This window comes from Mus caroli, chromosome 9, assembly GCF_900094665.2.
Source record: "Mus caroli chromosome 9, CAROLI_EIJ_v1.1, whole genome shotgun sequence".
NCBI classification, from domain to species: Eukaryota; Metazoa; Chordata; class Mammalia; order Rodentia; family Muridae; genus Mus; species Mus caroli.
The window spans coordinates 74,485,405-74,500,023 of record NC_034578.1 but is presented as its reverse complement, the minus strand read 5'-3'; the positions used below and the strand labels follow the sequence as shown (position 1 = coordinate 74,500,023).

The 14,619-nt window shown below is 44.7% G+C and overlaps 1 protein-coding gene across 7 annotated transcripts in view; it reads left to right on the top strand.

The window, feature by feature from the left end:
* Lrrc1 (leucine rich repeat containing 1) overlaps positions 1–14,619 on the top strand; it is a 177,458-nt gene that overhangs the window by 24,464 nt on the left and 138,375 nt on the right. The window contains exon 1 of one of the 7 annotated variants that reach the window (XM_021172926.2): positions 14,155–14,187. The exons of the other annotated variants lie outside the window; for them this stretch is intronic. Within the exon in view, the coding sequence (XP_021028585.1) occupies positions 14,179–14,187 (9 nt within the window). The 5' untranslated portion in view covers positions 14,155–14,178. Of the gene's footprint in view, positions 1–14,154; positions 14,188–14,619 lie in introns of those variants that run through there. 7 annotated transcript variants of the gene reach the window in all.

The following is a 14,619-nucleotide window of genomic DNA, read 5'->3' as shown; positions in this document are numbered from 1 at the left end:
GAGTGGTCTCTGAATGTCAGGCTGGGTATAAAATGGAGTGGTCTCTGAATGTCAGGCTGGGTATAAAATGGAGTGGTCTCTGAATGTCAGGCTGGTGAACCAGTACATAAATCCCATGGTGTAGGACACACTGCTTACTGGCACACAGATAAAGCTTAGGTTTCCAGCTATGAAAAGCACTGCTCCACCCCTCAGCCCTGGGGTCTTCTAACAGGCTGATAAGCCTATCAATCAACGTTTGTTAAGTGGCTGTTGCTTGTCCAGCCAGTTTGATTCCTCATTCCTCATTCTAACCCTCAGAGTGTGTTTCTCTGTTTTGTGTACCGCAAGGAAGTGTCACTCATACATTATTGTAGGTGCTTCATTGAAAGGTGTGGGACGTTATTTGCTATAATGAGAAAGGTGTACATTGAAGTCACATGCAGTAAGATCATAATTTGCTAAATATATTTGTAAGTGAAGTAGATATAAGCAGGAAAAAGGGTAAAGCAGCACACAGAAGTATCAGCACTCAGGGACACCTGGGGCACTGCTCACGTGTATCCCGTAGTGCCAACCACCGAGAGCCATCTCTGCATGCATTAGAGCTTATTCTCCATCATTTCAAGGACACACAGCAGTCACCCAGCTTTCTCAGAACAGTGGGAGGAAACCTTTCTCCTTTACTCCGTGTTTGTTATGGCGTGCAGCGTTGGTTCACTGGGACCCTTCTCTGCAGAGCGGAGCGGCATTTGCACATCGCCTGACCACCCTGTGGGTTCTCTGTCTGCCTTGGATCCCAAGTAACTTGCCTCACTCTCTCTGCATATTCTCTCGGGACAAAGCCACCGGTGACTTTCCTGGGCCCTCCCGTAGGCATTTTGCCTTTAATAGCTACTTCCACAAAATGTAAATTGTAGTTTATGGCTACACTGGCCAAACATAACTCGGCATTGGCTCATTATTACACACTCGTTGTCACTCAGTTGATACTAAAGAAATTGGAACATTTTTGAGCTTCCCCCATCCCAAAATACTGTGTCTCTTAAACCTTATGACAGTGTCATCTGTCTCAGAGACTTAGCAGTATGAGTTATGATTTACCTCTCTGTCGTTTGTTGAGAAAGTGTTCTGTGATCTTGATTATGTGAGTTCTATCTCCTCCTCTTCCTCTCCTCTTTTTTTGCTGTTTTGAGATAAGGCCTCCTGTAGCCCTGGCAGATAGGAATTCATTGTGTAGCTCTCTGAACTTGTGGCTGTTCTCCTGCCTCTACCTTTGGAGGTCTGGGATTGTAGGCATGTGTCATCATGCCTACTGTCTTAGTCAGGGTTTCTATTCCTGCACAAACATCATGACCAAGAAGCAGGTTGGGGAGGAAAGGGTTTATTCAGCTTACACTTCCATACTGCTGTTTATCACCAAGGAAGTTAGGACTGGAACTCAAGCAGGTCAGGGAGCAGGAGTTGATACAGAGGCCATGGAGGGATGCTCTTTACTGGCTTGCTTCCCCTGGCTTGCTCAGCCTGCTCTCTTATAGAACCCAAGACTGCCAGCCCAGAGATGGTCCCACCCACAAGGGGCCTTTCCCCCTTGATCACTAATTGAGAAAATGCCTTACAGTTAGATCTCATGGAGGCATTTCCTCAACTGAAGCTCCTTTCTCTGTGATAACTCCAGCTGTGTCAAGTTGACACAAAAATAGCCAGAACACCTACCCTTGCTTGTCCTTAATCCATTATTTCTACCGTCCTTCCAGGTTACTCTTCAGTGAGGAAGACAGAACTGCTACACTATTAGATGGTGCTAAGGGAATGTTAGCACAGCTAGGCTGTGTGGTTGGCTTTGGAAGGGTGTGGAAGTTCTTCCTTTTCCTTTGCTTTATAGTACTTGACATTTCTTTCATCATTTCTTTACTTTAATGTGAGATTAAGCTGGTTTTGCGTTTCAAGTGGACAGTAGAGTATTTCAGTGGTGATTTTGAAATCAAGTTCACCAAAGAGAATATCATTTCCGCACTGGGCCGTGTGTCAAGAGAGACTATCTCTCTCTGTTCTTACAAACTCTGCATTTCCAGGTGTCCTGAGAGCTGCTGAAGGGTCGGCTGGCTAGGATGGGATAGCGATCCTTGGCAGTAAGAACAGAGCAACAGGGGGCAGGGTGGGGGAGAAGTTACAGAGGAGCCGAGGGGAGAGCACAGAGACAGCAAAGGCTCACATGTTCAGGAGAGCAGGGAACATGTGTAGAGACTTGACTCTTTACTCTTCAGACAAATGGGCAGCTCTGAAATATAGGTCCACAAGAAGCGAGAGAGGCCTTCAGTGACCCGCACACCAGGAGTGGAGGAGAGAAGTTAGATGCAGTTGATTCTGTTAGAGTTGCTGTACTCTAACCCGGGAAGAAATCTTTGGTATTATGAAACCCAGGAAGTGGTTGACATTCCCCTTGTCGTCACAGGCCAGGGCTGGGAGCAGTGAACACGCATGTTGCTTCTGGTTGATGGGAAGGGCGAGCTTCCAGGGCTCAGATTGTCGCTGGACAGGAGGCCAGTGCCTAGTAGATGCATGGGCTATCGAGTTTTAACTCTGGTTCACTCGGTTACCAGACAAATGGCCATCTCATCTGTCACTGGCAAAGTATTGAGATCTCACTGAATAGAATTAAATTCTTGTTTTGTTGCCCCCCTCCTTTGTCCACATGGAATATGCTCCTTCAGAATGTGAGGAAGATCAGCTGCACAGAGAACTGGTCCTCTCTGAACTCTTGCAGACTTCTAACCAACATGTGTATTTTGGGGAGATGTCAGACTGTCCCATGAGTGAGGAAGACTGAGCTCAGTTGGGTGCCAGCTTTCCCACGTGCTAGAAAGAATGTTGTGATGCTGTCCCGATTCTTCCAGAATAGCCATCACAAATACCTGTGTCCTGGTCATCTTTGACTGTCAACTGGACATTGCCAAGTATCATCTGAGAGGAGGAATTCCCTAGGTCAGACTGGACTATGGGAGTGTGTGTGTGTGTGGGGGGGGGGGGGCATTGCTTCCATTATTCATTGGTGCAGGAGGGCAGCAGCATCCCTATATAGTCCTGGCCTATAAAAAAAGCTAGCTAGAGTGTCTCCTTGGTTTCTGCTGTACTTCTTTGGTTATGAGTGTGTTCTTTTCTGACTTCTCTCAGTGATGGAGTGTTTGTTACCTGAGAGCTGGAAGCAGACTCGAGTCTCACTACTTTGCTTTTGGTTGGGGTGGTGTCATAGCAACAGAAAGGCGATCAGGGAAGACCCTATTCTATTTGCTCTTTGTTGCTATGACCAAATACTGACCAAAAGTACCTAGGAGAGGAAAGGGTTTATTTCATCTTACATTTCTGGGGGTCACAGTCTATCTCTGAAGGAAGCTGGCAAGATCCCAAGACTTGTCAAGTTGACAGTCAGGGCTAACCAGTGGTCAGGCACTTAGGTGCATTTCCAAAGCATTAGTTTATCTTCAGAATGGATTGTCTACGTCCAAAGATGTCTGTGAGTTCAGCCAGTGCATCTGTGGATGGCAGTGTCCAAAGGTTGGACACCATCTAAACTTTTCAGTTGTCTCGATCCTTACAGTGACCCTGGGTCACTGCTGAGTCTAGCCTGTCTGTGTCCAAGGTATCCCAGGTATCTATAACAGCCCTTCGCATGGGCCTGTTGTGCATTCCCACTCAATACTGTCATCATCTGTGAGCCTCACCCTCCCTTTTAATTTTAAAGTGCGTCTCTATCAGCATGGAAAAATTTGATAAGTTATATTTGTGTATTTAAGAGTGGTGGCACACACCTGTGATTTCAGCGCTGTGGAGCTGAAGCCAGAGTATTGCAAGTCTGGTCTTTCTTCTTTCTTACAGTCCTCAAGAAAATTGCCGTGGTTTTTGTTCCCTGACTTGACTGAGCATTGACTGCCTCCTCTAAGTCCTTCCGTTTACCAGGGGCCCTGCTGTACTTTGTGTTGTGCTTGAATTTTGCCATATGATCCCAGATAATCTATAGATTTCCTTGTTGCTTCTTGTAAATGCTGTATTTATATGCTCATCAATTATAGGCCAAAGTGCATACCACCCAGTGTTACCGTAAATTACCTTGGCCAATTTCGAATGCGAGGTGGAAAATATGCCTAGAAATTGAACTTGGAGAACCCTCGGGTCATTAAGAAGCTTTCTAGATCAGTTGCATGTCTGATTTTACAGTTTCTTTTAGAAAACATACCAAGTTGTCATCAGGCCTGCTCTTGCATAGACCTCACTGCCTTCCCAGAGGATTCTGCCATGCTTCAGTTCAATATATAGGGGAGAATATCTATTTACCTTCTTGGTGTTAGACCATATCAAGCAAGTCTGATTCGTTGCTCATGGCAGGTCTTTAGATACTCAGAGCCATGACTGGAAATACAGTTATTTGACGCCTATAAAGTTTGGGTTATATTCCCTTGTATGGCTCATAATGTTAGTAGATTCGAAATCTTACTATGCAACAGAGGCAGAGCAGACTTTGTATGTAGTTTATTATGGTCCTTTGCAAATATGAAAATTTGGAAAGTGATCTTGAATGCTAATTTGGGCAGCCTTAGATCAAGAAGCCTGGGTATCATATTGGCCTCTCCCTCCTGTGTTTGGTGAATTCTCAACTGCTTCTATTGTTAATTTTAAAAGTACAAGCAGTTGGCCCCGGGGTGGGTGTGGAAGGAGCAGAGATGTCAAATCATTGGCCAGCCATTTTAGTTTAACCATCAAGTTACAGGTTCTGTGAAAGAGCCTTTCTCAAAAATTACTGTAGTGAAAGGTAGAGGAAGACACACTTAGGGACACACACGTGCACACACATAAACACACAAAAGGAACTTTTGTGAAAATAGAATTAGAAGTCATATTGTGCTGGCAATCAGAAATAGACTGGTGTGGAGTAAGTCCCTTTGTATGTGGAGGAAAGAAGCCGTGTTCTTTATTTCAGCCTTGAGGTCCCCTCTCACTCCATAGGCAGCTAGTTTCCATATCCACAAAACCAGATTCTGCACTGAGTCTTTGAGGCTTGGCTCCTCATCAGAGTCAACTGAAGACATTTATAAACTGCAGTGTATCACCCATTGCAGACCTTCCAAATCAAACTCTGACATGGCCTAGGGAACCTGCTGATAATGTAGACTGGGGATGTTGTCAGCTTAGAACTACTAGAATACTTTTACTTTCCAGTTCTGCACTTATAATTTTATATGCATTTTAGATAAATGCAAGTGTTGTAATAATAGCTAAGGCACTTGTAACTCCGTATGTTCCACCCATTTCCTCCTGAGGACTGTGTTGTCTCTGCTGTAGTGAATGCACACTTTAACCTTCTCACCCATCCCTTCCTTGGGCTCAGGGCTCAGAAGGTCCAACCGGCAGAATCAGAGAACATTGGACTTAGAGCCTGCTGTGTGGCTCTGGCATTTCACATCTGCCAAGGTGCGTAGCAACTGACTGCTTACCAGGTGCTGTAAAGCCAGCACTTTATAAGCTCTTAAAACCCGCTGATGTTAATGACGTAGCAAGCGGGTGCCAGGGTTCTTTGAGTTTTTACCTTGTTCTGTGGTGAGTGGTCAGCCAACAGAAAGCGTTGAGAAGGCATGCTTGTATAGTGTTGGGGGCAGGTGGTCTTCAGCAGGCCTACATGAAGACAAAATCACACTTCATAGCTATGGTTCCTGAGCTGTGTTTGACTCTGGCCTATAAAGGAGTGGTAGGAGCAGAGCCTATTGGGGAGGTGGAGGCTCTTTCATTAAAGACAAAACCAAACCAAACCAAACCATCCACCCACCCACCCACCCACCCACCCACCCATCACGTAATTTACCTCACCAGTGTTTCTTCCTTTTCATAATTAGAATCTCAGTCTGCTAGTAGGAAAGGGGGGTTGGGGTGGGGCAGAGATCTAGCTTCCTCTGCTTGTCATCCCAGGTGCCCAAGGTTGCTGGCAGGTCTTCAGACTGAAGAGCCCTGTCACAGGGTAACACTCCGGGCCTCAGGCAGGCAGCCACCTCTCTGGGGGCCACACTAGGCAGAATGGCAGGATCGGTTTTTTTCCTCAGGTGCAGCCTCCCAGCTTCCACCCCTCCACCCCCCACCCCCTGCCCCATCTTTGTTCCTTTCCTGTCCCTCTTAAGCTCAGCCCTTCGCTGAGTCCTGCTGACCTCCTGAGCTTTCCTGGTGTCTCTCCAGCCCTGTCTTCCGTAGTTTAGCCCACATTTGCTTTGCTTTTTGGTGGTTTGATTAATATGAAGTACACTTTCGGATTTCCTTGTCTGACTACCTGTTGGACTGTGGGTTACGGGACTTGTATTTAAGGTCTACTCTCTGAGACTGTAACATTCGATCCTAGCAGTCTGTTGACCTCCCTGAAGAATGTCTTTTATATGTGGTCCTTCTCAGCTTTTGCAAACGAATGGAAGTCTTAAAAAATGTGTCAGCCCAATTGAAGATTAGAACGTAGTTGCATCTTGAGAGTATATTCCAAGGGTCTCAGGATGGATGGGTCCGAGTTTATTACACTTGAGTTCTTGTAACTAGGATGCAAAAAAAGGATTTTTTAAAAAATAACAAGCAATTATTATAGCTAACACTATATATACGTTTTCTCATAGGCAGCTACTGTTCTTGGTATGTTACCCAGATTCACTTAAGTGATGTCCACTGCAGTAGAGACAGACACTGAGGTTGCTCATTTTCACCATGGAGAACCCAGGGTGTTAGGGAAGCTAAGCTGCTTGTCTGAGTTCACACAGCCAGCCAGTTAGGGACCCTAGAGACTTTGGATTCCATAGTACACTCTGCTCTGCTGTTCACAGGAAGTGGGCATGGGCCTTTAGATGTGGCTCTGAGCCTCAGCAGGGATTCACCTATATAACCCCAACCCTGCGGTGCCCTCTCTGTGCTCCAGTCTCCTCTTTTGTACAATTAAGCCTGGATTGGGGCTGCTGTTAGCTTAAATGCAATTGTGTGTGTAGAAGCCTTAGTTAATATCTGGCACATTAGGATTGTTTCTCATTATTTTAGAATTGTCTTTGAGAAAAATAAATAAACATAGCAGTGTTATGAAGTTTTTGAAATTAGGGTTCCAGAAGCACTCTGTTAGTGATGCTTTTAAAATTTAAATAGCTTTAACTCCTACATATGGTAAAGTCTTGCTTAAAAGAAATCTGGGCATCCTGAGCCTACAGTCTCAGGCTCTAGAAGGTGTTTTCTACAGATTTCCAGAGGCAGAGGAGTGCGATGTGAGGCCACTTCTCTCTCTGACCCTAGTGGTCCTGATGACAGGCTCAGTGAGCCAGGACATAGTAGCTGTTTTGTACAGATCTGGATAAAGAAATGGGACTGTCACCTGGGATTAAGACACTGGGAAACTGGAGCAGAGGAGTCATGGAGACCACTGAACTAGCCCAGGAAATTGCTCAGGGACCGTGTGGAGGACCGGTCACACTTGGACACCAGCCCTTTCATGTGTCTTGGAGGTTCAGGTGCCAAGGATACTCTCCCAAACTTCACACTGGAATTATGTCTGGGAATGTCTTACAGTACTACTCCCTTTACACATACGTGTGTTCCTGTGTGCACAGGTGTACAGTGTGAGTGTGAGTATGCCTGTGTGCAGAGGCCAAAGGGTTATGTCCGGTGTATTCCTTGACTGGCCTTCTTATATAATCAGGTAGAGTCTGTCACTTGGACCCACAGCTCCCTGATTCAGCTAGAATGGCTAGCTAGCTTTCCATGGGGGATCCCCCAAGTCTGCCTCTCAGTGCTGCACCTGCTTGTGGACTGCCATGTCTACCAGGTATTTATAAAGGCTGTTAGGGATCCAGACTCCATCTTTACACCTGCACTGCAGGCGCTTTACCTGCCAAGCCATTGCCCAACCTCTTCTAGTCTCCCTTCCACGAATAATCTTCCTCCTCCCCTTCCTCCTCCTCCCCTTCCTCCTCCTCCCCTTCCTCCTCCTCCTCTTCCTCCTCTTCTTTCTCCTCCTCTTTCTCCTCTTCCTCCTCCTCTTCTTCTTCCTCCTTCTCCTCCTCTTCTTTCTCCTCCTCTTCCAGCTTTTTCCAGACAGGTTACATCCGTTTTCTTTTTGATTGTGTGTCACAGAAATTTCTGACTCTGGGAGCTTTCAAGGTGATGTGCTGAATTGAATTTGGCCCTTACTAAATAATGTTTTAAGTAACCGTCTGGCCAGCAAATGCCAGGACACAGCTGGTACTAGCTTCAAGAGCTTAGTGACAGGGAAAGGAACCGTAGCCCTCATTTATGGTAGTAAGGTAGCTCACTGTGTGGCCTAAGGCTGCCATCCATCATACTTGTAAGGTTTAGTATTAGACAACTTTTAGAGTGTTTTGCCTCTTAACCCAGGTTGCTAGTAAACAGTAAAAAAAAAAAAAGTACAGTTCACAGATTGTTAAAAAGAACATCTTTTAACTGAACGGCTCCAGTGGCTGCCTGTTCTTGTCATTGCAGAAAGCAGACTTAGGGCTTGAGCGTTTAATCAGATGAATGTGCAGGTGAGGGTGGGGGTAGGTGAGTGGTTGCTCTTGGACCTTAAACAGTGGGGCAATTCAAACAGTTCTCACTTAGGCCTGTGTCTGTGGCTCTTCATCTGGATTCATGTTAGAATTTGATACTTTGTGAAGCTAAACTGCAGTGGTCAGTGTGAAGTGTGTTTGGGTTTTGCATTGTTGAGTTGCTATGGGATACTCTGAGCTTTTCCTTTCTGCTGTTTACTTCACTGTTTTGGTCAACCACTGTAGGGACTAGTGTGGATTCGGTCAGTGTGAGAAATTTAAATATGTGAGCTAGCATTTTTTTTTTTTTTGAAGATATAAGGTTGTGCCTTCAAGGAGCTACAGAAACATTGGAGTATAAGTCTATGTGGATAGAGAGAAACCCTTGTATTAAAACTATAGAATTTAAATCTTATCATTATAAAAACATATTATAGCTTATGTGTTTTCTGACTAACGTTAGGGAATGTTCAAGAACTTCAGCCCACTTCCATTATAAATTTTACAGTGACTATAGTTAGTTATGTTTCTGAGCGCCTAAAATCTATTTAGAGCCTACCAGTCTAAGTGCACAGCATTGTACAGTTAAACCAGTTCACATGTCTTACTCTTGAATAAGCTGGGGTCCTGAGGGACCCTGAAGGGTGTGTATCTGGTGACTGGGTTGGTTTTCAGTATTTCCTGTATCCTACTGCATAAAGATACCCTTCCTCTGTTTTGGAAAAGTACTGAGGCGAGATCTCGAAACAGGCTTTCTAAAGTAAGTACAGTGACATCATGGCTACCGGTGTGGTGTTTCGAGGCCTCCAAGGTTTAAGGTCCAAATCCTTGGCTTCACTATTATGTCCCCACAGTGTTGAACTATCTCCACACAGCATTAAAAGTACAAAGTCTGAGCCTCTCAAGCTGGCCTTGAACTCACCGTGATCTGCTCCCGAGTGCCGGGAATAAAGACACGGGCCACTCTGACCAGCCTGAAGGCAGTCACCTAAGTGTGAGCTCCTGTCATCTAAAACCAAGTTGTAGGCTTCTAATTTATGTGGCACAGAATAACCATTTCCATTCCGAAAGGGAAGAGTCAGGGCATAGCAGAGAAGGGCGGGACCAGAGCAGGACTGAAATCCAGCAGGAAAAACGCCAGACCCTTCGCTGCATGGCTGGCATCTGGGCTCATGGTGGAGTCTGGAAAATATCTAATAACATAACATAGTACATAAGCATCCCAGGGTTGGCAGGAAACAAGCTAAAATGATATAATTAGTATAAAACTTATTTTGCTTAAAGGGTGTAACGGGAATACGGGAGGGGACAAAAGGGTAAATCGGTTGAGAGATTTAAAACCTAAGCCAAATGATGGAGGACTATTCAGCTTCTTCTACACTGATGCTTTGAATCACAGAAAATCAGAGGCAGTGTGTGCAAAGTGTTGCCTTAGCCTTCACATTTTCCTCTCTTTTGTTGGTTTGTTGGTTTTGAGACGAGAGTCTTACTTGGTAGCCCAGTATATGGCCTAGAATTGGGATTTCTGAAGTGTACCACTGCTTAATTTAAACAATGATAACAGCCAGAAAAACTTGAAGAGATATCTACGGAAATAATTTACATGTAAAGAAAGAAAGCCAAGGAGCTAGAGATGCGGCTGGCTGTCCCAAGTAGTGTTTGCCTAGCGCACTGGAAGCGCTGAGCCAAGTCTCTTGAACCCCACAGAACTGGGTGTGACGGCACAGGTACACACTCACAGCTCTTGAACTGTAGAAGGCACGAGACTAGAAGTTCACGGTCATCCTCAGCTGCACAGTCAGTTCAAGGCCATCCTAGGATAGAAGAGGGAAAATACAGAAGTCAAATATATCTAATCAGATTTATTAAACCCAACTGACATGCACATAGGTGTTTAGGTGCATCGTCATCTATTGGACTGAGCTGTTGAGGTTTCATGTGGAGGCTGAATATAAAGGCAATGAACTAATTTGTTTGGTAAAAGAATTATCAAGACAGCATTCAAGCTGTGTCGTTGGTGTGGCTCCCTGCTCTCAGGTAGGTCCCCAGTGAAGGAAGGGGGGGAAAGAGGAGAAGGACAGTAGATTCAGGGAGAGTGCAGGACACAAACCATGTGGCCCCACCAAGGAGATCAGAGCCATTGAAGGGACGGCTTCAGTCCTGCACTGGAAAAGATGCTTGAGGGTAAGACTTAGGAGACAGGAGGCTTCATTCTGTTAAACCAAGTGCAATTGAAGGACAGTGCCTAAGCAAGGATGCATGCTGAATGGTTGGTTCACCGTTCCTCAAATGCAACTGCCTAGCAAAGTACCTCCACCCACACATCCCAGGTCAGGAGGAGGGTGGCCCCCATCCCAAGCAGGTGGCAGAAGTTGGTTGTATAATGTGGTGTGTATGAAAGATACACGTCTGAAGGGATCATGGGGCATGTGTCTAAGTTTCAGAGAGCTCCTGAGGTCACACAGTAAGTGTCAAGGTGTGCATCCCTGTAAAGAGGCTCCCCTGGGAGGCTACTGAATGAAACCATGAAGGGAAAGCCTAAGTGGCATTGGAGACTTCAGGATGCTGGCATTCCCAGAACCATGTGACATGCCCAGGAGAGAGCTGCAGACATAGAGTAGAATCAGCCTTAGGGAGATGTCTGAGGAGGTGGAAGGCACAGGAAAGTATACCCAAGTCCATGGAGCCCGTTTTAGTGACTAGTGACCCATTTTAACTGATAGTGTTTTCTTAGTTGATCTTTCCTGGACCATCCTGACCTTCCTATCCCCTGCCGTCCCTGTCATTTCTCTGTGGTACCATAGGCCTGGTCTTTCCATGCCAACAGCTTTGTTGGGTTCCCAGTAAAGTAATGTTGTCCTGAAGTCTTCTGGTTTTAACTGAGAGTTTCTTCTGTCCAAGTCATTGCAAATGCCACTGTCAACTTTGTCCACTTCTCTGGTCAAGCACGAAGAACTGAGCATTTCTGGACTCGTGGTTTTCAAGTTTTATCCCTGAGTCCTTTCAACACTGGTGGGGGAACCTTGGGTATTTACATCTTTATTAAAGATCATTTAATGGTTAAGGAGTAATGGGGCATGAAAGTGCCATGAGAATATTTCAGTATGTCAGCCCATGAGAAGATAACATCATGGGCTGGGATAAAACACTGAAAAATTGGAGACCCATTTGAGCAAAATCAAAACAGCCCCTTTGTGATAAACACCCAAGTGTGCACTGGCTCACACTCAGCGGGGGAGCGGGTTTGTCTGTTGAAAATGGGCTCATCTGAGATTTTAGGGCTATGGAAAGAAATGAATGAATGGTTATTATTTTGCTACACAAAGGCTTCCTGTGCCGCTAAAACACAAACCTATTAAATATTACATGTTAGAGTATTAATCTGCCTTCTGAGCTATAATAAATTGGCAAGCAAATTATTTTTCCAATTATAGAAGAAATGGGTTTTGGAAGGGATGGAGCTTTTTGTCTCGTTTGATAGTTATTAGCTGCGTTAGCTGTTCCCTGTTCTTCAGTATATGGATATGGAATTTTCTATTTTGTGAATCATTATTCCAAATTCTTTTTTTTTGGTTATAAATTGGTAGTTTATAATTGAATAAGTCTCTGGGATACAAAATAATGCTATGATCTATGACTACAGTGTAGAACAATTAAATAAATCTAATTGTATCTATGACCTCAAATATCTATCACCACATTTAGAATATCTGCTGTGAACATTGGAAAGTTACTCTCAGTTATCTCAAAATGTATAATACCCAGTTCTCTTTCCCATACTGCGTAAGTTTGTGTGCTGGTGCCAGTGTGCCACCAAGGATGCTTGCAGAGGGTGTGCAGTGACTGTTGCTCTCTGCCTGTTCTCTTTTCTCTGAACCTGAGGCTGGCATTGTCTTGGCTAGGCTGGAAAGCAGCACCCACAGAAACCCTCCCACCTCTGCCCTCCTCAGAGCCAGCGGGAGTGTTGTGTATGCATGCAGGATGCTTGGCTTGCTGGGTAGGTGCTGGGATCTCTGGAGCAAGCAGTCTTGCCAGCTCCCAGTAATTTTTGGTTTCGAGTGTTTGCTAGAACCCTTTCAAAAGTCAAATTCAGGATATGAGAACAGTTTTTAAAATATCCTCTGCTTAGCTCAACTGGTCCTTCTGCTATTCTGTAAATATTTTCCCTTCTTGTCTGTTATAAGTTTTTTTGTTTATTATGAAACCTTTTACTTGGCTACTTCCTTTTTCAATTTCTATTAGAAAAGTTACCCCTCTGTGATTAGCTATAGAATTTTGTAGTGTTCTTTGCCCAGTTGTAATACATACAGTTCTCCTGTAGTGGATCTGGACTTTCTCCCTTAGTTTGTAGTGGACTCTTAGGTTAGCAGCATTTCCTCTGATTTTTTAAAAAATGTTTTCTGTTATCCTGTCCATGGATTAGGAGAGACTTACTTTCCAGCCTTCTGGATTAGGTCCTTGACATACACATACCCCTGGGGCACATGCACCCATACACCCATGGTGTGAGCGTGTGTGTGCGCATGCACACACACACACACACACACACACACACACACACGCACTGAGGAGTGTTTCGAGGGAAGTTGAAGACAAGCAAGACAAGAGGCCTCATCCTCCTTCCCATGACCGCACCATTCGTCCTGCTCATCTCTCCTCTGTCAGACAGGGCCCTCTCATTGGAGCGCCTCCTCTACGCTTCCCAAGGCCTCTATCCTGTTTTCTTAAGACCTAGTGGGGCTCTTGGGGTTAGACCTTAAAATCCCCCACATTTTATTGGTCAAGGCAAGTCACTATCTCTTTCTTTTAATGGTCCCCTTTCTATTTTCATAGCCCCCTCCACATATATGCATTTGCATAGATTTATACATATACACACATACTTAAACCAGTCCACCTGTGAGAAAAAACATGTATCAGTCTTTGAGTCTGGCTTATTTCACTTAGCATGCTGATCTCCACTTCTGACTACTTTCCTGCAAATATTTGTCTTTGTAACAGAATAAAATGCCATTGTGTGTGTGTGTGTGTGTGTTGTTTTCAGCAGTAGGGATCTGCCACCAAGCTCTGGGTGGGCAACAAAGTTAAAAGAGTTTGTATTGTTTTGAGGTCTCTGGGACAGACCTGACCAGCAACTAGAGGGGAGAGGGGTACCTCACACCCGACACTGGGCTTTTTATTTTTTTGGCAACCTGTGGCTTCTAGGGTGAGTGAGCACAATAATCCCATGTTAGGTAATTCTAATTAAACACTTTTATATTTATATATTTTACATATATACATAAGATGCTTATAAGATACTAGGGTTCTGTATGGCTTTTCCACACATCCCTGTTGCTCGTTGTCCCTTCTCTGTCCCCTTCTCTGCCACCTATGTGTAGAGTATTGAAGACTCTCTATTCTGTTTGTCCGTTCACTGACCAGATGACCTTCTGATGTTTCTATTTGCACTTCTTTATCTATCCTAGAGGTTAATCCCCTGTACTCCCTGTGCCGGGAAGACGTTTTCACATCCTGTAGACTGACTCCTTCACATTGGTTCTCTTTGCTTGTACAGAAGCTTTGTTATGTCATGGGTTCTGTTGTCAACTCTTAGGATCGTTTGCTGTTCCATTGCAGTTCTTCCAGAAAACCCTCTGTCAATGGCTTTGACATGTTTCATGTAGGTTTTCCTCTGCCGTTTTTAAAGTTCCAGGTCTTACATTAAGGTCTTTGATCCATTTTGGATTGGTAGATTTTGTTTTTTTGTTCGTTTATTTATTTTGTTTTGTTCTGGGGTAGAATGGGAGAGATGGACCAGTCTCCTTTCTCTATTCATAGGAAGCCATGTTACCCACCACCCTTGTTAAGAAGGCTGGCTTTCCTTCAGTGCTTGACACTGTTGTCCAGCATTAGGTGTCTGACTGTAGCTGTGGCTTACTTCTACATCCCCTATTCTTTGGTTTTTTTTTTTTAATTAGATATTTTCTTCATTTACATTTCAAATGCTATCCCAAAAGTCCCCTATACCCTCTCCCCGCCCTGCTCCTCTATTCACCCACTCCTGCTTTCTGGCCCTGGCGTTCTCCTGTTCTGGGGCATATAAAGTTTGCAA